The 26052-nt window shown below is 41.1% G+C and overlaps 1 protein-coding gene across 2 annotated transcripts in view; it reads right to left on the bottom strand.

The window, feature by feature from the left end:
* adam12b (ADAM metallopeptidase domain 12b) overlaps positions 1 to 26052 on the bottom strand; it is a 78177-nt gene that overhangs the window by 10565 nt on the left and 41560 nt on the right. For both annotated transcript variants that reach the window (XM_018749614.2, XM_018749615.2), the window contains exons 5-18: positions 25278 to 25354; positions 24344 to 24521; positions 22110 to 22175; positions 20487 to 20558; positions 20066 to 20235; positions 19813 to 19897; positions 17015 to 17163; positions 8675 to 8852; positions 6681 to 6770; positions 6288 to 6483; positions 5765 to 5873; positions 4839 to 5037; positions 3052 to 3129; positions 1156 to 1264 (exon numbers count right to left, since the gene is read on the bottom strand). In XM_018749614.2, the coding sequence (XP_018605130.1) occupies positions 1156 to 1264; positions 3052 to 3129; positions 4839 to 5037; positions 5765 to 5873; positions 6288 to 6483; positions 6681 to 6770; positions 8675 to 8852; positions 17015 to 17163; positions 19813 to 19897; positions 20066 to 20235; positions 20487 to 20558; positions 22110 to 22175; positions 24344 to 24521; positions 25278 to 25354 (1756 nt within the window). The remainder of the gene's footprint in view (positions 1 to 1155; positions 1265 to 3051; positions 3130 to 4838; positions 5038 to 5764; positions 5874 to 6287; positions 6484 to 6680; positions 6771 to 8674; positions 8853 to 17014; positions 17164 to 19812; positions 19898 to 20065; positions 20236 to 20486; positions 20559 to 22109; positions 22176 to 24343; positions 24522 to 25277; positions 25355 to 26052) is intronic.

Genomic DNA, 26052 nt, shown 5'->3' with positions numbered 1-26052 from the left:
GTTTTGCTCATTATCGATAACACACCATTCCACCCATTCTCTTGAAGAACTGAATTCAATTGACGAGAATGTCACTGTCAGGTTTTTACCGCCAAATGTTACATCCCGGCTGCAGCCAATGGATCAAGGTGTTACAGAAAAAAGATGGATCGAAACAAATCTTGCATCATTTCCTGCTACCAGCGGGAGACAAAGAAAGTGTGGTTGAGTTTTCTCAGAAGTTCAGCATTACGGATTGTTCCTACATGCTAGCAGATGTCTGGAATATGTTGCCGGAGGGAAATCTGAAAAAGGTGAAGCATAAACTTTGGGGTGTTGCCGAAGAGACACTCATACGTGTGCAAGATCTGATTGAAGATGCAGGGGAGGCTGTAGCCTCATTTCAAGAGATTAATGGGTTTCTGAGTGTGGGCAAGATGACGCAGAGAGGTAGTTAAACCACAATGCCCATGAGCCTGGTTATCATACTTTAACCAAAGAAGAAATTAGTCCAATATGAAGAATGTGTTGATGTTAACCAATATGGTTTCAATGCTCTTGTGGCTTCATCCCTCTGATGACAAAAAAGAAGAGGAAGCATTAGAAACTGCAAAGGCATAGTGTGAGTGACAGTCTGAGTGCAGTGCCACGGAGATACTGCTATGACAGACCTCGCTGTGAAGAAAAAAAAAAAAATCTCACATGGTTCAAAGAAAAATTTGAGATGACATGTTTCTAAAAACAAACTTTCCCAAGATTCAATATTTCTTTTTCATAAACCCATTCATTCACAATATTCATAATGTGTCTGCAATTACTTATTTCTGTTTATGTAAAAAAGGTATAATTTATAGTTGAAACTATGTAAAACAATTAGGTAAGTTCAAAATAAATATAAAATAGATAGTTTCTTCAAAATCCTTTGTTTACAACCCATTTCCTAATTCTAAAATTATGTTTTATCATTCTTCATACTTCAAAATACAGTTGTAACAAGCTTGCGTACAATTGTTTAATTGTAGGCTTAATTACGCTTTGCCTTGAACTGAGTATTCTCATGTATGTCTGAACCAGCCTTCGTTCCAATTAGTTTGGATAATCAACGTTCTACTCTACCTTCATCAAAAAACAGAGCACATGGGACCATGTGCAGCCCCCCCGTCTTGTGATCTCTACCTGACAGCCTCATGGGACCGCTGTCCACGCTTCCCCCAAAGCCCGACTTGTCACAGAAGGGAGGGGCCCAGTTCGCCTCACAGTGGCAATTCTTGTTGTTGTTGCAGACCTGTCAGAAACACAGAATATAATCATCATCTATTGGCCCAGTCATTCATTCAAACTAACTTGTCATACAAATAATTCACTCTTTGACAGGGTAGAGCCAGTGCAATGTAGTCAAAGCCAACTCTTGGCAACCACTCTCATGGTTTTTATGGAAAGGTCGAACAAAGAAAGAGTTCACCATAGTTAACCACTATCTTCTTCTGCATCTTTTCATTGCAAACATGAGGAAAACACACACCCTTCGTACCCTGAGCTGAACTCAGACCTACACCTGAATGCACAGCTCAGGTACTGGTGATACCCACTTTGCTACCATACTCATTTATACAAAACTATATCAGTTCAGGGGGGCACGGTGGCGTAGTGGATTGGACTGGGGCCTGCTCTCTGGTGGATCTGGGGTTTGAGTCCCGCTTGGGGTGCCTTGCGATGGACTGGTATCCCATCCTTGGTGTGTCCCCTCCCCCTCCAGCCTTACTCCCTGTGTTGCCGGGTTAGGCTCCGGTTTCCTGTGACCCCGTATGGGACAAGCGGTTCAGAAAGTGCGTGTGTCTGTGGTGTGTGTGTGTGTTTGTGTGTATATCAGTTCATGGCAAGTACCTTGATCAAGGGCATTACAGCAGCAGTAGGATTCAAGCCTGGGTCTTACCACTGCACAGCCTGCTACTCCCAGGGATTTACTTGAAGTATTTGCAACAAAAATACATGTGGTCAAATCCTGGTACCATCGCTCTGGCTTTTGTCATGATTTCCATGGAACTTTAGGACCTACTGGAGAGATGCTGGTGCAAATGCTTCTAATACAGTGCATGTGGCCCGTGGTCAGCACCTCTATGCGTGGCTATGAAAGGTTTGCACCCTCTCTTGTAAAGTGGAGTCGTGCTCCACGTGAACCGTTGTCAGAGGCTTGTTGATCTTCTTGAGGCAGAAGCCCATGGGTCCTCAAAATGATTGTGTTCTGAAGCAGCAGATGAGCCCCATGGGATTCCTATCAAGGTAATAAAGTCCAGCTGTCGGATTCCCAGACAGGAAGACTCTTTGATTCATCTAGGGCAGAACCACTGTCTTTTTCTCCTGCTTTTTTGTAGCGCCTCTGCAGAAGTCTTCTGCACGTTTGCAGTTTTCATGTCAAAAAGATGTTCTGATCAGGGTGAGGAACCACCCATAACCAAACTCAAATCATAATACGTCCAAAGAAGGTTCTAAGTTCAAAGTCAGTATTAACCAGAATTTCAATACTTCAACAATTATGAATTTATAGGAAATATTAATGACTCTCGAGTATATGCTGATGATACTGGAATATTATGCTCCCTCAAGAAAAACAGATACAAATACTGTGACTGAAGCGTTACTCACTATTCTATATACAGAACCTAGATACTAAGTGAATTTATACTTTCAATAGTTTTGTAGACAGCATTTCTCATCAAAACCAAATTAAATCTGAAACAGGCTCCACTGTGCTACTCCACTGTAAAGCCGAACAATGCTCTTGTGACTTCAGGCGAAATAAACCAGTTTTAGATCCCAGCACAGTTCTGGTATAAAACACTTTCCCAAACTATGAAAGACCACAAAGAACATTTTCCAGAGAAGTGAATGAAAGTGAAGCATTAGGATCTGACTTGAGTGAACCTGCCTATGGATACCAGGAGAACTGGTAATGGAGATGGCAGGTCCAAGTCCACATAGCCACAATGTTCGCTGTGGATGTACAGGCAGAGACCTACCCCTTCCTAACAGAAACAGTACACACTGATCCCCCAACCACCCATCACCACTCACCCCACGCCCGCTGCACTTGGCAGAACACTCATGGACTCCAAATACGCTGATGTTCTGACATCGCCGGTTCAGACACATCTGGAAGGGGGGAAGAGCAAAGCGAGAGGCACGTGAAGCCACAGGGCATTGCATTCATCACTTGCAGAAATCTGTACATGACTACCTCTCTCCCTGACCAGAAAGTTTGACCCTTTATGAGTAAAACACATTGACGTACCCACAGAAGATGTAAGCTTACATTATGCAATGAGAAAGCAGACATGTAAAGATGTTCCCACTGCTATAAGATATATTCCCTCTTCAGCTTATGAACGCAGCTGGGGCCAGAAGTCTGCTTGTTAACTGATTTGTCTGTTAATTTATAATCAAATATATCGGGGGCGGGGGAGTAGTGGTGCAGCAGGCTTGGCCGAGTCCTGATGTCTGGTGGATCTGGGGTTTGAATCCTGCTTCGGGTGCTTTGTTACGGACTGGCATCCCATACTGGGTGTGTACCGCCCCCCTCCAGCCATATGTCCTGCAGTGCCGGGTTAGGCTCCAGTTTGCCGTGACCCCGCTTGGGACAAGCCATTTCAGCCAGTGTGTGCGTATATCTGTAGGTTATAATCAATAATATGCTTATAATACAAATATCACTACATTTATTTACTTTTTAGGTTCTGTAAGGTTATATAGCTATAATAAAAAATGTTTTGTAAGACTTCGTTGTAATATTTTTGACTTAGAGGAACATTACAATTACATTACATTACATAAAAAAAAAACAAATAAAAAGGTCACCACAATCTATTTATTACAAAATGTTGACCAATTATTATGAACAGATACAACATTTTTCATCTTCTTATTGACCATCAGCACATAGGAGCACTTGATATGAACTGGAAACTATTACACATTAGAAAATGTGTAATGAAACGTGTAATGAAAATGCTTAATTTTTGTATCTTCAAAAATTCTAAATTTTACTGTTAGTAACATATGCAGTCAGTGTATTTGGTCAAGAATAAAAGAGGTTTTTCTCAGTTTTACTGTATTTCTTAGACTTCCTTAATGTAATAGTCCCTAAAATCAAGTAGCTGTTTTGTCATTATCTTGCAGCCTTGCAAACTAAGCACTTTTTTGCCTTGTATAAATCTATCCCCTAAAGTTGCCTTGGATAAAGTTGTCAGTTGGAAAGAAAAAAAAAAAAAAAGAAAATTTTTCTGTTTATTTTGTAATGGGATGTTGTCATTAAACAGTGTCATGTGAAACATAGGGAGCCGGGATGGCTGGACCCAAGTGCAGCGTCGTTCATCCGGAGTCGAGGGATGAGGCAAGTTCTCAGTATCGGGACAGACGAAGGGTCGGTCGATTGGCAGTCAGGGTCAGGACAAAGATCCATGAGCGAGGTCAGGGGACTTAGCAAAGGGTCGGTCGAGCGGCAAACAGGACAGGAGCGAGGATCCGTGGACGTGGTCGAGAAACGAAGCGAAGAGTAGGAAACTGGAGGACGTGAACTGAGAGTTAGCGATGCTTATGAACGAAGTGTCACGAGGAAGGGCGGTTGTCCCTCACGAAATTCCGCAAAGGTATGGGAGCTGCGGAGCGTCTTTTAAAGGGTAAGGAGTTAATCAGGTGCTGGACCGGAGTCAGGTGCTGTCGACTGGGTTGTAGGCATGGATGTGACAAACAGCAGTAGGACTGATATCACCAAGAGATAATGAGCTGCTGTTTCATATTTTACTAAGTCCTGCAAGACCTTCCAATCAGGACCAATATATACAGAATGAAGGAGTAAGCCTCACCATCCCCTCAGCACATTTGGTTCCGGTCAAAACTAGGCCTGGGTCCGGCATGTCATCCCCCAGGTAGACATGTGTCCCTCGGCAAAGGATGCGCCCGCCTTCCTGTAGTGGGATGTTGGTTTCTATGGAGACCGCATTTGTGCCGATTACGGGCCGATTGGCTCCGCCTTGGCACTGAATTTTGCCACACTTGGCATCGCTGTAAAAACACAGCATAATTAGCTGAGAGGATATGCACTGAGCCTTCAGCAGAAAAAAAATCTTATTATAATACGTTTAAATGGAACATCTCTATATTTAGTGTTTTTCTCTATTAGAATCTATTTGTATTTGATGTTTCTAATTATGTTTGGACTGGATTCAAAGACCGGTAATTAAGTAAATGAAAAGTTACCCTGTTGCCGTTTTTACTACAGTAATGATTCTGTGACATTTCATCAGGCTGTCTGCCATTAACGTAATGAAATCAATCAGCAGATACTTCACTAAAGTACAGTATTTGAGTATAAGCAGAATTTATGGAGCATTCTAAGAAAGTCACATTTTAAAACTGAATTAGTTCACAATGCTATCGAAGGATTTTGGCTGAGATTGTATTCAGAATTTAGTAACCCCTTTGGAACAGTGCGTCTGTCTTATAGCTGTATTACACTCTGAACATCACTGCAGCTCTTTAATTCCCCTAATCTTTTTCTTCATTCCACCTTAGTTGAAAAAGAAATCCAGAGTTTTACTTTTTTAGTTTCCATTCATACACCTAGTTATTTTGGATACTTTACAGAAAGCAGCACAGGCTACACACTTCACCTGGAATACACCTCCATATTCAGCATCTTTTTATAGATATGTTGTTGGGACTTGAGCTCACAACTCTCCAGTTGTATCCTTCTAAGTTCACATCTTCAGTTTGACCCACTTTGGCTCACCGTGCTTCGCATTTGGCGAATGACCCCTTGGTGTCCTTCCCGCAGTTCCCGTATGGGTCCCCGGCGGAGTTGACTCTCTCGAAGCAGATCCCTGGTGCTGGCTTGGCTCCTGCAATTGTGAGAGTGAAAGTCCAGCGTAAAGGTATCCTGGACTGGGTCAGTTGGCTCCCCACACACCTAGGGCACAGGTGTGACCTGGTTCCCCCAGCCCACCAACGATTTCACCCGATTTACAAACAGATCTGAAGACTACGTATTGCTGTTTCAGCTGATATTGTTTAATTTCTAGGTTGAATGTAGATTAAGTTTTATCCATTTGTACTGCAGGAATTTTTTATTAAAGCATTAAGCAGTTAGTAATGAAAACTTTTCTCGAGGGTACATTGATGGGGTACTCGAAACAGTGTATGCCTTGTCACAAATCCAAACAAGCTCATTATTAACAGAACATTAAAAATCGTGTGTTGGCTCTTAAACACTTTTCAATTCAGTGGAATTCTCTGACACAGGTGGTCTTGCTAACCTTGTCCCCACAGTGTGACGCACTGCTGCTCGTGGGTCTGGCACACCCCGTTGTAGCAGTACCCATCGGCACCATGGCACGTATGCCCATCGTGCATGTAGACGTTCGCGGGACAGTGCGGCCCGGCACCTGTGCAGAACTCAGGGAGGTCACAGGAGTTGCTGGAGTCCCGGCAGGGGGTGCCTGCTGGCTTCAGCTAGGAGCAATGGAAGATGCAAGGATTGCAAGTCAACATCATGGTGAACGTTTATTTGTTTGCAGTGCCCAGGAAACAATTTCTCCTTGTACTGTAATGACTTGTACTTATTGTATTAGCAATCATTTCTTTTCCGATGGATTTTCAACCATTTGATGGACCCAGGATGTCTACCACGGGGCAAAATGAGTTTTTACCCTGCAGTCCTCACAGCACTGTCCGTGGGCACAGACGGCATCTCCTTTCAGGGTGCAGGTGCTAGCATTGCAACAAGGGTTCACGCATTCCTAAGGTGGAAGTCAAACATAGATGTTATTACTGCTGATGACTAATATCAAATCAGTTGGAATGAGTTAACTCTTTGTAGGCTGAAGTCCAGGCTGGTGGTTAGAGCAAAAATGTACCTAACATTCTGTGTGTTTCCATCACTCATACTTATCCACCAAAACCATACATTTTATACCCAGCGGACAACACAAAGCCACTTTTATTGAAAGGAATACGTTTGAAATTGTATTTGTGGTTTATTTTGGGTGGAAGGGGAGGGAACTGAATTTTCCCAAAATGAGTTAATTAAATTTGGCCCCTAGGGCAGTACCCTATAGTTTATGGACTTGGGGGTTAGGTGGGTATTTGTCCCACTCATCTATGTTCCACTTTGCTTCAGTAAGCGGCCCTACAGAAACACAGACCACTTCAGTCTAAGACTTCAGCCTTGTATTACTAACCATTCGAACTGTAGCTGAGCTTTGGATTTAGCTACAAGTGCTTTGAAGGGGAACATATGTTTTTCTGGAATGTACTCTCAGTTTAATAAGCATGTACAGTAGTTCTGATACTTATCTGTCATTCTTTTTCGGCAAACAATGAGCAAGACAAATATATAGCATTGTGCCAAACGCCCTAGGAGTCTAGCAGAGAAGCAAAGCCAGAAATCAGAACATGCTACTTACATTCCTCTGCTAAGACCTGGGTTTAAGTTCTGGCATTTCTTGTTTGCAGTTGAAAACAAAGTGATAAAAGAAAACATGTGGACAGACAATGCTAAGTAAGATCAGCCGTTGCTGCTCAATATCATTGTTGTTTGCTTAAGGTCATTAAGAGCAAGTCACCATGGGGGGACACACTGTCTCAAATATCTGCTGAATTTAATATTTCTAAACTCCAAGTATTATTTTCCAGCTGTATAAATCAACAGTAGTCTGGAGAAAAAATCATGTCAAATGTGTGGAAGGTGGAAGGACAAGTCAAGGAGCTTGATGCAAGCTGACGATCTGTTGAAGGAAGCATCCGAGGTACGATGACGCAAGGTACGGCCATAGCTCACAGCAGTTACAGACACGCACACTGGTGTATAATTTTCATAACCCATAGCTGTTTCACTTCAGGTTGTTAGCTAGAGGTTTCTTGTCATTTTGCATGTTTCTGGAAACTAATTAAGAGCTGGTGACTCAGAAAGCCTGGGGTATCTTCACATATCTCTGCAATTCACTGTTTGCAGGCTAGAGCTTATGATGAGGCCTTATGTGTGTGTGTGTGTGTGTGTGTGTGTGTGTGTGTGTGTGTGTGTGTGTGTGTGTGTGTTTATGTTCATGTTTGTCTGCCTGAAGGCCAAATTAAGATATTTAAAGATCGTGATCTGTCAAAACCTTACTGTGAATCAACAGTTCCAGTCAAAGTCTCAGTACACCTCAACAACCAGGCAGTAAATAGGACAAACTGGACAGAAGAGTGAAAACACAGAAGAGTCCAACATCTCTGGAGAACTGCTGCAGAGGAGTTGGGAAGAGATTTGTTGTGCTTTCTTGCTTAAACTTACACAATCTCATCTATCCATCCATCCATAGGCAACAATCGAATCGGCAAAACAGAGCGTAAGGCTGAAGTGGAAGAGGATATACCCAGGACGGGATGTGAATCCATCGTAAAGCACCGCAAGCAGGGCTTGAACCTCAGACCCACCACACAGTGGGAACCAGCTGAATCTGCTGTGCCACCATGCCCCTACACCCCTATGCAATGTCATTTGTGAAAAAAATATTTTCCAGCAAGTATACTTAAACTTTTTGATTGGTACTTAATATGGGATGTACTATAGCTTGCTGTTATCCTGCTGGGGGTGACACTTAGGGGACAATTAATCAGGAATCAGGACTGAATTCTCAAGTGCTCAGTCAAACCTTTGACGTACCTCCAGTTCCCCGCAGTCGCACTCTTCCCCTTCCTCCACGTAGCCATTGCCACACTTCTGGCCCCCATACAACACTTTGACCTCGGGCATGTTGAAGAGGCACATGCCCACACCCTTCTCCAGGCTGGTGGCTAAGTCCTTCTTGCTGCAACTGCTGAACACTGTGGGGAAGGGGTACCTGTTGAATGGGTTGAGGGCAAAGGGATTACAAACTCTAGTTCCATTTTATATGCTTACCACTTCATTACAGTCAATTCTTAAGTACCTGGAACAAATGTTGCTAAACCAAATTAACCATCTGAGCCCAATAACATATTTTAATAGCTATATCCATTAGAGAAAAACTACCCTGGCATGTTCTAAGGGAGACCATTGCTGTTGTACATCTTTATAGTTTGAAACGTCACAGCTCAAAGCTCTTTCTAACCTCTTCTCCCCAAACAGCTACAAATCCATAAATTAAAGTAATATGGAGAGTGTGAGCAGTGTGTTTGTAATTCTGTTTCTGGAGATTACAAAGGAGGGTGTGCTTCTCCACAGGGGATGAAAATCAGGCTTGAGTGTTTTGGGCTTCAGTGGCTGGATTGAGATTTTTATCTGTTTATTCTGTTTTCTGTGTGCACGTGCGATCCAGAGGGTTTCCAACAGGCAAGGACATGTTTTCGTGAGGTTATTCTAGGTGTAATCCAGAACAAGCTGACCCTTCGACTCTGAGACAAAGCACCCGCCAACTATTCCTGAAACCTTTCCAAGTGCTGTTTTGACACAGCTCCCTGAAGAGTGAGACAACAGTCTCTTGGATACTACAGAAGAGGCTTGCTTTCCTTATGTTTGTGGTCATCTATTGCATTTTTATCAAATTATTAAGGTCACCTTGGCAACTGGGGACACTCTATCGCATGGCTTCAACAGACAAAAAAATGTGTTTGATGAACAGTGAAGTACATTAGAGGAATCAGTGTATAATGTCCAAACTTTGTAACATTTACGCACCCTCCAACCAAGTCCTAAAGTATTTGTTTTTTTAAAAAATGGACAGCATGTCAGGTCTTCATACAAAATATTGTGACAGCAAACTCAGTGTTTTAATTTGTTTGCCTTATGGAACTTCTTGCATGCAGGGAAAAAAAAAAAAAACTCTACAACTGTGAGTTTTGGTTCTAGCATGGACTTCCACAAAGTTTTCATGAAATATATGTTTTAGTCCTTTACAAATCCCTGAAACAGATCACTAACTGAAAAAACATATCTGGTTATTCCATGTCAAAACTCCTAAAGATACTTTTGACTGAAATGAAGAAAGGGATTCTACCTCTAAGGAAATCTACAGAGCTCTGAAGGACAGGCATGCGCATGATGAAACATTTTTTATGATGTGGTACATGTTACAGAAGTGCTGCTGTTGTATGAGTAAATACATCTTAAACTGAGAGACAAATCTGGACAATTCCTTAAAGTCTGATTTGCAGTCATGGAGTTCTTACAGAATGATCCTCACCTGGTGTGTGAACTACAGTCTATTGAGGGTCACAGGTCTTCATGTCAAAGGAGTCTTACAGGCCCCCGGAAGAGCACTGAATAACGTGAGCTGCATTAAGCTTTCCTGACATATTCACGAGGTGTTTTGACAAGACCCTCCCTTGTTGTCGTTTAATTTAGGTGCTGAGGAAGGTGTTTTCCGAGTGACAGACTACTGGCGGCGATACCAATGGGACACATTGGCTTCACCAGACGCTGAGCTCATAATGCATTGAGCAGATGGTCCAGAGCAAAGCACTAAGGGCTGTGCCGGCAGTGAAACCTCAGCGTTCGACTCGTGCCGCTTCCACTGCTTCCAAAACTTTCTCTTGAAACCATTATTCACTGTTTTCTTCTGCATTCTTGTTAGCTGTTCACCATATTTGCCGCAATATATATATATATTTTATATATATTTATAAATATATTTTATTTTGTTTAACAAAAGAAAAGAACTTGGTCACAACAACATCAAGGCAGAGTAAGTACACTGAGGAAATACAATTTACCACAGCACAAGGGCAATATGTTACAACAGCTACCGGAAAAGAGGTTGAATAGCACTACCTAAGTTACAGAAATGTTTTTCGTGAGAATTATCATTCAGGTTTAACTTTTTTTCTTTTCTACTGGAAGTAAGGTAGACATTTCAGTGAACTACATATTTGTAGTGGGAACTTCTGGTGTGTACCATAGCAATAAAACGTTGACAGATACGTTTGAGTAATCAACATATGTTCTGTATCTCTATCAAAAACAACATCTGGGTTGTCATTTAACAAGCATACAGAAGGAGGCAAATCACAACTTTTTGTTAAGATTCTCACACACACAGAATAAAACCATTTGTCTCATGAGGGTTGCAGCAAGCCAGAGCCTAACCCAGCAGCACAGGGGGACACACCCAGGATGGGATGCCACTCCATCACAAAGCATCCCAAGCAGGACTTGAACCCCAGACCTGCCAGACAGCAGGGCCCCATCAAACCCACTGCGCCACCCTGTCCCCCAAGTTAAGATTCTTTTAAATAATTTTCTGAATGAATATACTCATAACAACAGTGCCTGGAGTGGCCTAAAATTGCAAACACATCTGAGATGTCCCCGGAAATATTTTACAATGGCAAGGAGTAAGGTAGATATTATTTATGCAATTAAATATAATTTATTTCTGTACCGCATATTAATGTTTTTTTCTGCATCAAAGTTATTTCCTTTAAACCTCTTGCAGCTAGGGAAAGGCTACACCAACTTGACCATGTTTTGAAATGATCTCATGCTCAGCTTGGATTTGGTTTGCCTCTAAAAGATCCCCCTTGAAGACATTAAGGCTAACTTAATCTAAAACAATGTAATAAAAATACTCTATTGCTATATGTAACGTTTCAGTGTATCGGAATAAAAGGACAATATCTGTAACATGTGGCAGGCTATTGCTGTTGCTCTTTACCCACAAGAGCACAGAATGCAGTGATGCGTGTCATTTTAATTCGTGACAAACTAGCGTGCTGGTATATGTTTCAGCAAGCGCTTTGCGACTGGCGTCAATCAATGCAAAAGGTGCCTTTTCTATAACATTTGGGTCCCTGCACTCCTTCTACATTTCGCCCGAAGATCTAACATTACAGAACCTGGCTTCCATTACAACTAGTGTACAGCATGACGTGCAATGCAGAGCTCTCCAACATACTCTACATGGCAGAACTAAAAACATTTTATATGATTTTTTTCCCAGGGTCTTGAAGACTAAAATTCAGATTATTGGCTTGTAGGGTAGGGGTGGGGTAGGGGTAGGGGTAGGGGGCGGCAGACAGGCTGGCTGCCCATAATAGCTGTGCTGCCTGAGGGTCTAAGGCAGAGCTGTTGTGGAGATCCTTTAGTTTACAAGGGTGGAAGGCGAAGCCTAGGCAACTACCTGGTATGTTTGATCATCAATTCCCACCTCATTGCACCACCCTATCAATGCCCAGTCAAGGGGGGAGGGCTGCCATGGTAGTTGGCATGCAATTAGGCTGAGAATGAAATGAAACCAGTAACGGAAAAGAAGCTTGTAAGAGAATATAAACACCTCCACGCACTCTGTGAAGGCCCCACTTCACAAGAAATACCGGCCTCTCCGGCCGATAGCTGCTGTAAGTCGCCCATGAGTGGGATTCTGCCACTCATCATTGTGCCACTTCACCATATCCATGTAAGGTGCCATCACCTGCAACAAGTTCCATAGCATTTCAGATTCATGAGAGAACCAGTGACATTACCATCAAGCCAAGTCCCCTTAGTATATCACAGGTGGATTTTTTTTTTCTTTTTTTCAAAATCTCAGTTCCTTTTAAACCAGTATACAGAGAGTGAAGATCACTGCCCCTCCAATGGTCATGCCTCAGCTGCCTCGATAACCTCTGGAGTTTAATTTGTCCCACCTTGTCCTTTTGGAAAGGGACCTCCAACAGCCATTTGCTTATTGCACTTAAGTTCCAAGAAATTATACTGAATATGATATGTTTCTAGGCATAAAATCTGTTAAATCCTTTTAAGTGTTTTTCACTAATTTATGATTGAAAGGTGTGAAGTCCTTGGCAATTTATTTCAAAGCATAATTACTGACAATGTACAGTATGAAAACTGTCTATATGAAGTGATTAATTTACTCCACCTTTTAATCTCACTGCTTCATTTTCGTTTCAAGTACAGCATTATGAAAAGTATGAAAATGTGTATATATGTAAGTTGCTTTGTGGAAAGTGAGCAACACCCCTGTATGGTTTTGTCTTCAAATGCTTTTGTCAAAGGGTACTGGTCAGCTGGATACAGTCACCAGCAAATACTTTTCATTTTCATTTGCTTCACGTAATTTAAGCCATCTGTATGGTTTTAAAGAGCTGTCTTTTTGACTTCATCGCTGTATTCTCTGGAACTTCAGAACCAGGATGAGGGAAATTATACTGTGTTTTAACTCACAGAAGATAAGTATAAATTATCTCATTAGGGGTACATTGACCATATTTTAAACTGAACCGATAAGCTGAGGATAAATCAGATGATTTCATTAGGTGATATTATCTCATGTGTTCCCACTGCATATGGATCGGGTTTGCATAGTATAAGCAGATTTGATATGCTGTAATTTATTCATTTTGCAGAATCTTTAGTCCAAAACTAACATGGTGTGACACAGTTTATGCATATGATATGAAATAATAGTAGGTCTTGCTGTGGTTGTAATGAAAAAGAAATTGTGGTGGACTGTGCTTTAATCACTGAAAACAAACAGCTGAAACATTATTATTAGACACTGAGTATCAAAAATTATTTAAGTAAACTTTATTGACAAAACAGCTATTTAGGCGACAGTCTGTTTCCCCAAAGTGCATGTGGTGCAATATGCCAGGAAGATGGATGCTTTTGGCCTAATTCCCTTTCATTAGCTTTAATAAGACATGACTAAGCATAGTTGCGGTGGCAGTATGTAAACGCCAACTCAAATACAGAGCAATAGGGGATGTCTGTCCTCAAGGGTGAACTCAGTCCATTCCCCAAAAGGAACTGTACCAGTCCTGCTCTTGTTCAGGGCAAATGCTTCAGCCATCTGTGCCCTTTAAAAAAAGAAAAGTGGAGAGCCTAGAGCCCTAGAGCCCGACAGGAAGCGCCTGGTCCATAATGCAGATGTGCAGCTGGCTCCTTGGCAACAGCCCAGCTAAGCCTGTTTATCAACACCCCGCCAACTCCCCTTCCAAATAAATAATGAGCAACTGACTGCCATTAATCCTCTGCATTGTCCCAAACTCCCTGCCTGCAAGTCCTCTCCCTTCCATTTCTCTGTAAATTTTCATACTTGGGTAGGGCCATCAGTGAAAATGGAGTCATTTTGAAGCTGGCTAGACCCCCAGCCATTAGCAGGCTGTATATGGACAGTCCCTTTCATGCTGCATACCAATTACCAAAATTTAGTTTGCCAGATAGCATGATAGGAAGAGTATTGTTCTAAATTTATGTCACACAACCACGATTGCTGCTGAGGTGACATTTTTGGATGGAAGTTAATGCATTGAAATTGTTCCTTCGTGTTCACAATGCCATGCATACTATCACAGAAAGCAACTACAATTCTTCCTGGCAAAAAGAAAAAAAAAAAAGAGGCAGAACTGCAAGTAAACAAACAAATACATCCTGAATGATAACAACTGGGACTTCAATATCTGTGGCCGCTAAGAGAATTTAATTTTGTTACTTTGCGTAGCTTTTGCTGCCTTTTAACTATAATAAACTGAGGAAGTCAGTGCAAGTCCTGTGAGTGGGGTGGAGTTGGGGCAGCATCTATTCAGCAAAAAATAGGACTCTTTCCTAAATTCAAATGAGCCTGTTTTTTGACATATGAGAAGCTGACGGGTTCTGCAGCCCATTTTTCTCTAAAGCCATTGTTTCCAGACAATATGCATTAGTTAAACAACATGGAAACAGCACAGTTTTATATATATATATACATCTAAGGTTTGTACTTCCCAACAATTGCCCAATGGCAGAATTCGCTCCAGCTCTTTAGACCAAAACAGCAAGGGTTTCGAAAGCAGGTCACTCAAACTGCAAAGATTTTTTTAGCTCGTAAAAATGAACTGACGAACAACATTTTACTGGAACCAGCCCCTCATTTCTTGTAGTTACATGTCAAGGAAACAGAGCTCCCATATCACATTCTTGCATTTCTGCTAGTTTACTGCTTTGTCTCAATGTAATCTGACTGTCCTTGAAAAATGAAACAGCAGGTGTACAAGAATTGACCGCAAGTCGCATGCTTGTTAGAGCTGTCACCTTACAAGCAAAGGCTGTTGGTTCAACTCTCCACTCCTCCTGAATTGTTTCAGTAAAATAAAGACAGCCTGCTGTATGAGTTTGCAAATAATTGTGGTCAGCTTTGTATAAAAACTTGCACTGGAAATCACTTTGGAGAAAGGTAAACAAATTAATAATGTGAAAATCTTGTGCAATACAGCCTACATAACTAAAAACACAGCCTAAAGTATCCTGAAACTTACTGGGGTAGCAAGGTAATAGTGTCAGTTCACTGAGAGAAGGGCAAGGATAAATGTTGTAAGGGGTAAAAATGATAGTATTCCCTTTTCCTTTACCACCACCCACCTAGAGAGATCTGAATTCCCCGACTGCTGCTAGACATGTGGTGGGGATGCAAATTTTTTCATCCCCTTGAGCCTGATAGTGTCCACTTCCCTCAATGTCCTTTCAAAAGGATGACTTTATTAATTCCCCTGTGCTAAAACCTCCTTTGGTTTCTCAATAGTTCATGCTGCGGTGCTGTATGAGCCTGTAATTAAGAATAGTGCTATTCTGTTTTTTGTGGACCTGATCCAATGAACACAAGGAGCTACAGCTTCTGAGAGATGGCCCTGGAGGCAATCTCAGATCTCACTGGAGAGGACACCCAAGTTGTGCAAACCCATAGGGGAAAGGTCACATTATGAACCTTAATTACAGCCCCGGGGTTTTGATTGACTCTAAAAAACTCGTCAGTCCATCTAGTTTTGCCTCACCTTGAAGCTTTTATTTGAGAAATAGAACCGACATGTTGAGAATCATCATAAGGGGGAAAAGTCTATAAGCCAAGACTCTACAGCCCTGGTCCCACCAGGCAAATGTATATTGAGGCTTTCCAGCTTTCTGTTAAATAAGTGTAAATAAGAAGTAATTACTTGAATTGATAGCTTCACTGCTTACGTGGTGAGCAAACTCACAGTACATCAGTCTGTCAGGACCAGAAGGGGGAGATGCCTAAAGCTACACATGGACATCACATGTTCAGATGCATGTAACCGCAAGGTGTTTCCAAAAACCTATCCATTACGATCATGCCAGAATTTAAACTGCTGAGAGTTAAGGTTTAAACTAGGGGTCAAGTACAGCCTTAGTTAAAATCTTGAGAAACAACAAATTAACAATGAATTGCATGTGTACAAATATTTACACATGATAGCAATCAGCCCTTTCAGAATAACATGCAGTTTATTCCCTTGAAGGCTCAACCAGCTGGAGGTTAATGACACTTTAGAGTATCACTAATTTATTCTGGGTTATTAGGAAGTAAGATGTAATTTGAAAGAGTTTTTTGTAATTGGTCTCATTTGAGATCAATGAACCAGTGAAAACTGACGTATGTCCTGAATTAAGATTCACAAATCGCACGTGAGTTCCAGCACAGTGTTTCAGAGCATGTTCGTCATTTCTCCTCTTGTTTCTTCCAGCGCTCAAGGTCCAGTCGTAATGTCTCTCCTCCACTAGATTTGTAATTCAATATACCTTGGAAAAGCAAGTAATTTTATGTAACTTATTACATAAAACGCTGCATCCAAAGTGACTTGCTTAGGTCATACTGTACTGAACTGCTATTTTTCTCGTTAAGCACTTGCTTAATATTACCTTTGATGGTTTCTGTAATAAGGCCTACAACCCCATAATCATTTCCTATTCCTATTAACGATTATATACGTGATGCCTCTGTCCAAAACTGCACATAATACTGGGTTTGTATACTCAGTTTCTTATAGTTACTTTCCCATTTGTAGAGTTGGGTCTGCTTCCTGTATCAATTCTGGTCTAGAAACTTGAGTGTGTTACATCAGGGCTCTAACCACTACACAACTCACTGCCCCCTAAGCCTATTTCCATAATTAACATTCTACTTGCTAATCAACTGCAAAATATGGATATTGCTAGAGTATTTTTTTTTTTTTTTGAGATGTCATTACTTATGTAGACTTCCTAAGATAAACCTTGGTCAAGAATAATAGCTTGTAAGGGTATGGCACTACTCACCCTGTGGAAGGAGTCATGATGCAGCCTCCTCTGTCTGCAGTCATCCGACAGCCACACCCTCGCTCCGGCGTGTCATGGTTCATCCCAAAATTGTGCCCCAGCTCATGGGCCAAGGTCACTGCAGCTCCCAGTGGATTATCTGAATGGTCCTGCAGGGGAGAAATCAGCAATTTCAGGCTGTAGGCAAGGCAATGTCTCCTTCCATCATGGAGAATTCTGCAGTTGAGTAATATTCCTCTCATTATTTTGGATATTCATTAAAATTCTGTGTATGAGTTCAGCATTAGCAGATCTATTATTGTATTTTTGTAATATATAATTATAATATTAAAGTGTTTGCAGATGTCAAGAAGGCAGATAAAAAAGAAAAATTCTTTTAATTTGATGAACCTGAAATGAAGATAAACTGCAACTTATGTTCTGGGCAAATAATTATATGGAAAAAATCTTTCATAATCAACGTACAATTATTCCGTTGGGTCCATTTAGGTCTCTTCTTAAGTTTAACTCCACCCGGGATTCATAAATTGTGATTTTTGGCCCCTGCTGCTTGAAATTTCACAGCCACATTTTGGAAAATCTGACAGGCAGGTTGAATCACAGGTAGGATTGTGAATGATAGCTGATGATCTGAAATAGTGAACTGAAGCAGAAGACGAAGTTGGTGGTGCACAGGCAAAATCGCTGACCTTCTAATCGAGAAAGATCCACAAGTCCTTGTGCACTGATAGCGCCTACCTTAATTATGGAGGCCTTTCTATTCTTGATGCACAGAGCAGCAGAACATCTACTTGAAATGTTGCTGATGAGCTTTAGCCAGCACAGGTGGGTGGGATCCATAGCTCCATGAATTATTTAGTTGGTTAGTTCTGCTTTGAGAGGAGGCAGTAGCTCCTTGGAACATTTTTGTGAAACTTTTGCCAGCAGCCAATGGCTCTGAAGGAGCACAGAAGCCCTATTTATTCCTCCATGTGTCTGAAACTGCTCATTTTATTCTTGACAATGTGTCACATTTAAAATATCAGGTAGTCTGTGTCCAGGTGACTGACAGTACCATTGCAACATTGTTGTTTTTTTTAGACGTAACAAAAAAGTTCCTTCCTGGAATGTTGTATTAATAAACCGCTCTTAACTGGGTTGCTGATTAATGAGAAATTAATTATTTCTTGGGGGAAGGGGAAAGCAATGAATGGTATAATCAAATTGGATATTCAAATAAATACACACACACACACACACACACACACACACACACATTTTCAGAACCGCTTGTCCCATACAGGGTCGCAGGGGAACCGGAGCCATCCCGGCAACACATGGCGTAAGGCCGGAAGGGGAGGGGACACACCCAGGACAGGACGCCAGTCCGCCGCAAGGCACCCCAAGCAGGACTCGAACCCCAGACCCACCAGAGAGCAGGACTGTGGTCCAACCCACTGCGCCACCACGCCCCCTATTCAAATAAATAATAAGAAAAAAACAACAACAACAAAAATGTTGTCACTGTTTAGTATGGCAATGTTTATCTGTGTCACCTAACATGTTTTTAATACTTCTTTTCAACCATATCATTTTGCATTAAAATAAAAACTTAAAAAGCTTATAGGAGAAATGTAACGCACTCATGGTTTCAAACTCTTACAAAATTTGTTTTTACATCTGGAAATGTCCACCTAGTGGATTTCAAACACCATTTTTTCTAGAACAACACATTGGTATATGAGCAGTATTTAATCTGATGCATGAATCATATTACTTGATATGGAGCCTTTAATCACAGAGCTAGTCCTTCCATCTGTGAGGAATGAGGGAAGCAAACATCTGGAATCAAGCAGCAAACCTCCCTAGTTGCTAAAAGAAAATGTTTATTAGTGGAGAATATGCTGTATGTCTTATATGTCTTATAATTTTACATACTCTATAATAAGAGCCCTGGTCCTAAAGGAGCACTAATTTAACACAGGCATAGACCTAAAATTGCAAACTGCAACAAATTATTAGTTGAATTATATTATATTATATTATATTATATTATATTGGGGGGCGCAGTGGGTTGGACCGGGTCCTGCTCTCCAGTGGGTTTGGGGTTCGAGTCCCGCTTGGGGTGCCTTGCGACGGACTGGCGTCCCGTCCTGGGTGTGTCCCCTCCCCCTCCGGCCTTACGCCCTGTGTTAGCGGGTTGGCTCCGGTTCCCCGCGACCCCGTGTGGCACAAGCGGTTCTGAAAATGTGTGTGTGTGTGTATATTATATTATATTATATTATATTATATTATACCTCCACTGTTATGTATAACAAAGCTGTATTGATTCTTCATGTCTCATATTTTAATCTCATTTCATATTTAATAATTTCATTGTTTCTCATAAAAGTCTGAGTTTGTGCTGCACGATTTATTTACTTCTTATGAGCATCCGTTTGATGGCACTACATGTTCAGGAGTCATTTTAACCCTGTTATACATTATCAGTGTTAGCAACTATAATTTTCTTTACAAATCTTTCTTTTATGCATGATTATTAACAACAGGGATTTCTTTTTTTTTTCCATAGCAACGCTCAGACAATCAGTTTTGTAAATAAGACTTCTCACAATGGCATTAGATGTGTCTGGCTCCACTGTAAAGTTCTTAGATTGTGATATCACTCTACAGGCATCACATTAAATTAAGCCTTCCACCCTTCACCCCTTCCATTGTGTAATGCATTGTGAAAGGGATATGATTCACTTGGCATTGTTTTTAAGACAACCATATGCTTCATGTGTCATTCTGGAGACCTTTCCGAATGCTTCTCTTACCATGACAATGCCCCCTGATTGCTCCACGGTGCACATGCTCATTATGGGCGCCATGCCGATGGTGGTACCCTGGAAGTACACTCCACTGTTGGGACACAAAGAGCTGGAAGTCATGGCAGTATCCACTGATGAAAAAACCATATCATTCTCCACACTATTCTCAGAGTTCTGAGGAGCACCCAAAGTTTGGAATCAAGGGTAGGAGTTTGGGGTGGAGCCAACCAATACCTTTTCCCCTGTATGACACACCTACCTGACAAGTTGGGCATTGTCATGAGGCCTCTGTGGCAATAGTTTGAGCTTCCTCCAATCCAGAAACTCATGCAGTGTGGTGAAAGGGTCCTGCGTGATGGCACACTTGTCTGCATCGCTCCACACCTCCAGGCCCACTAGGGCCACACGTACGTTTAGGGCCCTGTAAAACTGGGGGAGGAAATCATCCACCTGACATTCACATCAATATATGAAGCCTGGGCTTGAACTAATATTCTTAATAATACTTTCTATTATTTATACAAGAGCATTATCATGCCAGACATGTGATGCCAGTCAACTCTGAACAGAGATGTTTTGAAAACACTATGGGAGAGACCAATCTCTGTTAGTGTTTGCTGTTACTAATGACCACATGGACATCTGGGACTGATTCCCTGGCAGACAGACATTTCACGTACCTTGTCCACATAATTTGCAATCTCAGCCAGCCTCTGCTTCACCTTCTCCACGTCCTTCCCTTGTTTCTGAAACTGATCACAAGCAGGCATCGCATGGACACATGGAATTTTCCACAAAATCTTGAAAGACCTTCCTGGTTTTCAGGGAGGACTTGTTACAGATGTAATGCTGGTAAAGTTGAGTACAAACATATTGTCCAGGTGTACCAAATAGATTCTGCTTCTTTCACACAGATAACATTCACCATACAGACTTGAGCTATCTTGAGGTGTTAAGAGTTCACTGGGTGTTCCAAGTCCAAGACAAATACATTTTTGGTTGTGCATATCTCTTATCTTTATACAAATGGCAAAGCTGTGAATGTTATTAGTTGTTAAACTGTGATTTAATCTTCTGATTACATCTAGGAATGATCCAACAACAGAAAAAAGGATATGTTTTTTTTCTCTCATTAATCAGTGGGAAAAATAAGTTGAATTCAATTACATTTTCTGCAGGTAATTTCATGCTGACAACTGCCAACACTGAGCAACAAAAGTAGTGCTGGCAACCCGGTATATTACTATAACTACTCATGCATGTAGAAGAGACTCACATACGTGTGATGCTGTAGCTTAGTTAGTTCATGTACCTGCCTAATAAAAAGGAGGTCCTGGGTTCAAAGCCCAACAGTGCCTGTAACACAAGGTCTATAAGTCCCTGATCAGCAATGTTGTTGAACCTACATTTAAATGCCTGAACAAGGTACCAGTTGTATAATTACATAAATAACGGTGCTTTAGTGAACTTGCATTCTTCTTGTGCTAAGGTGTCTTAAGTAGTGTTTAATACTGATAGTAGTTGGCACAGCAAGTAGTGCTGTTGTCTCACAGTGCCTGGGTAGTGTAAAAGGGTGTGGGTTTGTGTGGAGTTTGCACGTTCTCCCCATGTTCAGGTTCACCCGTAGTGTGTGACTGATAGAGAGAGTGTGTTCCACTGATGGATGAGTGACCCACTGTAAGTAGTGTACAGTACCAGCAGTGTAAGTCACCTTGGTACATAAGATGTGGGCTGATAACACTATATCGAGTTTGTTGGAAGTTGCTTTAGAAAAAAGCATCTGCTAAGGTAACACAAACTTTGACATGACTGTGAATTACAGGAGCACATGTTGGACTTTGTTACCTCCACATCTGAGACATGGGGTATGGGTTGCTATATTGGTCCTTTGATTTAGTATTGGCCTAACGGACCCCACAGTTCTTTGGTTTGTCTGCAAACGAAGACTGCTGTCCCACGAACTGGATACTTTGAAGCCATTTTGTTTCCTGTGCTGGCTTCGGTTAGATTTTTTTCCCAGTGGCTACAGGGGAAGGTGGAGAAGATCTTTATGTGAACCACACAGTCCACATCTGATGATCAAAAGTGACAAGAGTTTCCTTTCTCCACCCACGTCTGCTGGCATATAATGTCCAGTTTCCTGTCAAGCGCCGCGTTCCACTATCGCTACTGGACGACGATGTTGAGGATTCTGGTCCGAGAGCATTCCTCCATTTCCTCAATCATGACGCTTGGTTTGGGTCACATTTACATGCTGGGTCACAAATAACTGAACTGATGAACGAAAAAAACTTATTCCATACCTCTCTGTTGTCTGCCACAATGATCAGCTCAACGTACTTGGTTGTCTTCTGAGCGTGTCTTTTATTCTGAACAGTTAGGACAGCAAAATGTGTGAAAACAGAGACGAAGAACACATTTTCCCTCTTTTCCCCCTCACACTTTTGACTCGAAAAAACAAAAGCTAGAAGCAGAGCCTTTTACAGCACCCGCTGAAGACCATTCCTGAGATTACCAAACTTTATTAATTTTTCTTATTTTTTCAAAGGACATCCTTGTGTTCTAAAGAAAAGGCTGATGAATAATTTTCCTCCCTCACTGAATTATGATGTCACCCTTCAGAAGAACAGCCATAAGAAAAGAATTTAATTTGCACAGTCAAACTTCTTTTTGGCTGATGTGCACATCTGTTCCCTTGAGCTGTGCTTATTTTTCTCTAAACAAAAAAAGTCTAGTGTTTTCCTGGAGGAATTCCAGCGCATTGTCAGTGTGTGATGCTAAAATGCGTTTCGCAGTGCGGTCAGAGGAGTGCAAGGCGACCTCCTCCGGGAGGCTAAGGAACCGTCTGACACGGTCACCAGCGATTATGGGCAATTTGCTGCTGAGTGCAGCTACATGGCCCCCGGCGTCATTCAACAGAGGGACGCCGAAAGGCGAGGACTGATCCCTACCACGGCACAGCGGCTCACATGTGCTCTGCTGAGGCCTACTTTTCCATAACGGTATTAGCAGCCGTGTGCTCTGAAGATCTGGCCCTGGTCAAGCACTAAATCTGTCCTTAGAGGAATGGGCTCTGATCTATATTTTGTGGCAGTGCAAATACTGTGTGTCTAACCAACAGTCCATGAAGTAAAACTACCGCTTGGATGGTTGAGGTCTGTAGGTTATTTGGGGCTATGGAAAGGTCTAACCAAGAACAACCACTTTATATTATAGCCCAGAATGGCCTAATTGCAAAGCCAGTGTACCTCTGAGGCTTGGATCCAAAGAAGACTGACAGATTAATATAGCAGTACCTCCTTAAATTCAAAACAATCAGTGAAATGGAAGGTTTGGGAGATTCTGGGCTGCTCTTGGACAGATATGGAGCTATGGTTATGCACAACCTTGCTATCAGTTAGCTTTGAAAATGGCTCTGAAAGGTCATATTATCATTATACACCAATGATTGTCTCAAACATGTAACTTCCTGTTTATTTTCTCTGTTGCTGTCATTTTTATGATGATAATTCCCTGCCGTTATCTGCTGGGCTGGAAATTACATTCTCACAGCAAGTGGAAGCATTGTTGCTAATCTTGGTTGAATCTTAAGGCCCTGATAGTTTTGAGAAGCCTTTAAATGAAGCAAGGTTGATGAAAGAATATTAAATCTCTTTCCCAGACCTTTCAAACAATTCTACTCCAAGCATGGCATTTGCTGGCTCGATAAAGGATACAGGGGGTCTTAACTGAATGACATGCAAAGTCATCAGATAAATGCCAGGAAGACGATGAACATTAACGGTGTGAATAAATCCCTAATATAAAGTAGAACATATTTGAACGGGGATCACAATTCCTAGCATTTATGAAATTCTTGACGTGAGAATGACATTGTAGGCTTGTCAAGGAATATTTGTGGAACTTATAATGAGAGAACCTCCGGGAAAACCTGATTTAGATCTCCCTCTGATTATTAGAGAGGCAAAACCCATGTCACCTTAAGCTTCCATACAATATCTAAAGACATGGTGTAAATGGTGGAATGCAGGAAATGCAGCATTGACCGTTTAGTAAGAAGAAGTTAATTTTGTCACTGAGGTCGCTGATATTCTGAGCAGATATCTGAATATTATGCCCTCGGACACGTGTAAATTGACTGCCTTCCATACATTTACGAGCGTCTCACCATCAGTACAGCTCAGTACAGGCTGCCTTCAATCACATTTTCTGCTTTTCAAAAAATGAGCATTTTCATTTGGTTTCCCCCAGAAATTCCACTAAATTTGCATTTTGAACAGTTTTACCTTGGCAGACATTTAGATTCGCAGCACATCTACCTTCACCTTCGTGCAAATTCACAGCACATAAAGATTCCATACGAAGTCACAGCACATAAACATTCACCTTGCCATTTTAAATGGGTTGCAGCTGTCTTGTTTCGTGCTCTGTTCTGACCCAGGCTGTGGATTCCTGTATGTTTGCTTTTGAAATAAAACATCCATCTTTACAAAAAAGCCAGTTTTTCAGTCTGTTAAGAGCTTTGTCATTATCTTACCCTGGCGCCAAAGGGGGCTCCTCTCTTGCCCAGGCTGAATGCTGACGTGTTGAAGCCGTGACCACAGGTACCAGGGGAAAGGTAGAGGTCTTCACCCCGGTAAATCAAGTGAGTCCCATTGTCTGGATTAAAGGCTGGTTCTAGGACAAATGTTTTGTTTCCAAGCATTAAGAATCCCCTGTGAATTGAAGTAAAACATTGCATTAGTGAGGCAGTGTGAACAGTGACTACAGTAATAAGGTTCATTGTTACATATTCTCAGAATGAAACAAAACAAGTAAATATGATGATTTCTTGTATGATAGCAGAAAACAAAATATAATCCCATATAAGAATAGGCTTGGAAGTCATTTAACTTATTTAGTCATTTAACTCAGCTCAACTTATTTTACGGAGCTGAACTTAAGGATATTTGAACTAAAAATGATACGTGCCATTAGTAAAAGAGGCAGATTTAGTCTGAAAAATCTATCCATTTTATGTATCCTTTGTGAACTAAGTATCTTTACTGCTTTAGTGTTCCATTTTTTGTTAAAACCAGAGGTGAACTTCTCAATGATTTCAATCAAGATTGAACATCTGTGTGCAATTTCTCCTAAGACAACTATTACTTAGTTCCCCCCAAGCCCCAGTTTTCTGTTGTTTGTTTGAATAAATGTTTATTAAAGTGGCATTGTTGAATCTTAGGAAAATGGAACAACTGGGCATTAAAAGCAAAGCATCATTTTTTTTTTTTTCAGTAAAGTCACTCTGTCTAACTCAAGATTTACAGAAACAGGTACAGAAAGACAAGAACTGGCCATCCAGGATTTCCTTCATAACTGGCAGTCAAACTTGCAACCCAAAGACATTTCTTGTCTTGTCCTTTTGCTTGAGCAATACTGATTTGCCTGCCACATGTTCTCCATTGCCTTAGTGCTGCCTTCATACCTACCTTAAACCCCTACATGTGCTAAGGCTGACATCTGAATTGGGATGTCCCTTCACTTTTCCATGGTAATAGCAGTTCTCCTGGGAAAACACCATTATCCTGGTTAATCAAGTGTACCTGCATTTTGTCTTCATACTGTCTAATGTGTCCAGAATATGTCAATGCATGTGTTTCATTTTAATCCTGATTCATATACAATGTATACAATGTATACAAGGAATATTCTATGTTCATATACAATGTTACATGAAAAAAAAGATTTTATTTGGTCTTAATTTGGTGCATGAGACCTGTCTTAAAAAATATACTGGTTTGTAATTCATCTCCACATGTCTTTGAAAACAGTTCTATTTCCCTATGAGCTGAAACGAAGGTTCCAATTGTACCAGAAATTTAATACATAAAATGTAATATGCATAACCACTTTAAGTGAAAAATTAATCAATCGATTGATTGATTTAAAATATTGCTTTTGTCTAGTCTATATCTCCTCTATATTTTAAGGGCATTAAAATTAACAGAAATATTTTTTGTGCAAAGTGGGGCAAATTAATGTACACCATGTGTTTTAATTCTGCTGAATTCTGGTTAACTGAACTTGAAATATACTGAAAAAAGGGCATGCAAGTTTTCGTAGTAACAAAAACGAGTCTATTTATAAAGCAAGTATAAAAACCATGATGCTGAAGCACATTAAAATGCACTGCTTTTAAAAGAGCAACTTTAGAAAAGGGTCAGTATAGCCCTCTAGATGGGCACAGGATGTCATCTTTGCAAA

This window comes from Scleropages formosus, chromosome 4 (assembly GCF_900964775.1).
Source record: "Scleropages formosus chromosome 4, fSclFor1.1, whole genome shotgun sequence".
NCBI lineage: Eukaryota > Metazoa > Chordata > Actinopteri > Osteoglossiformes > Osteoglossidae > Scleropages > Scleropages formosus.
Note: the sequence above shows the minus strand (reverse complement) of the source record. Positions and strands in the feature narration are given on the sequence as shown.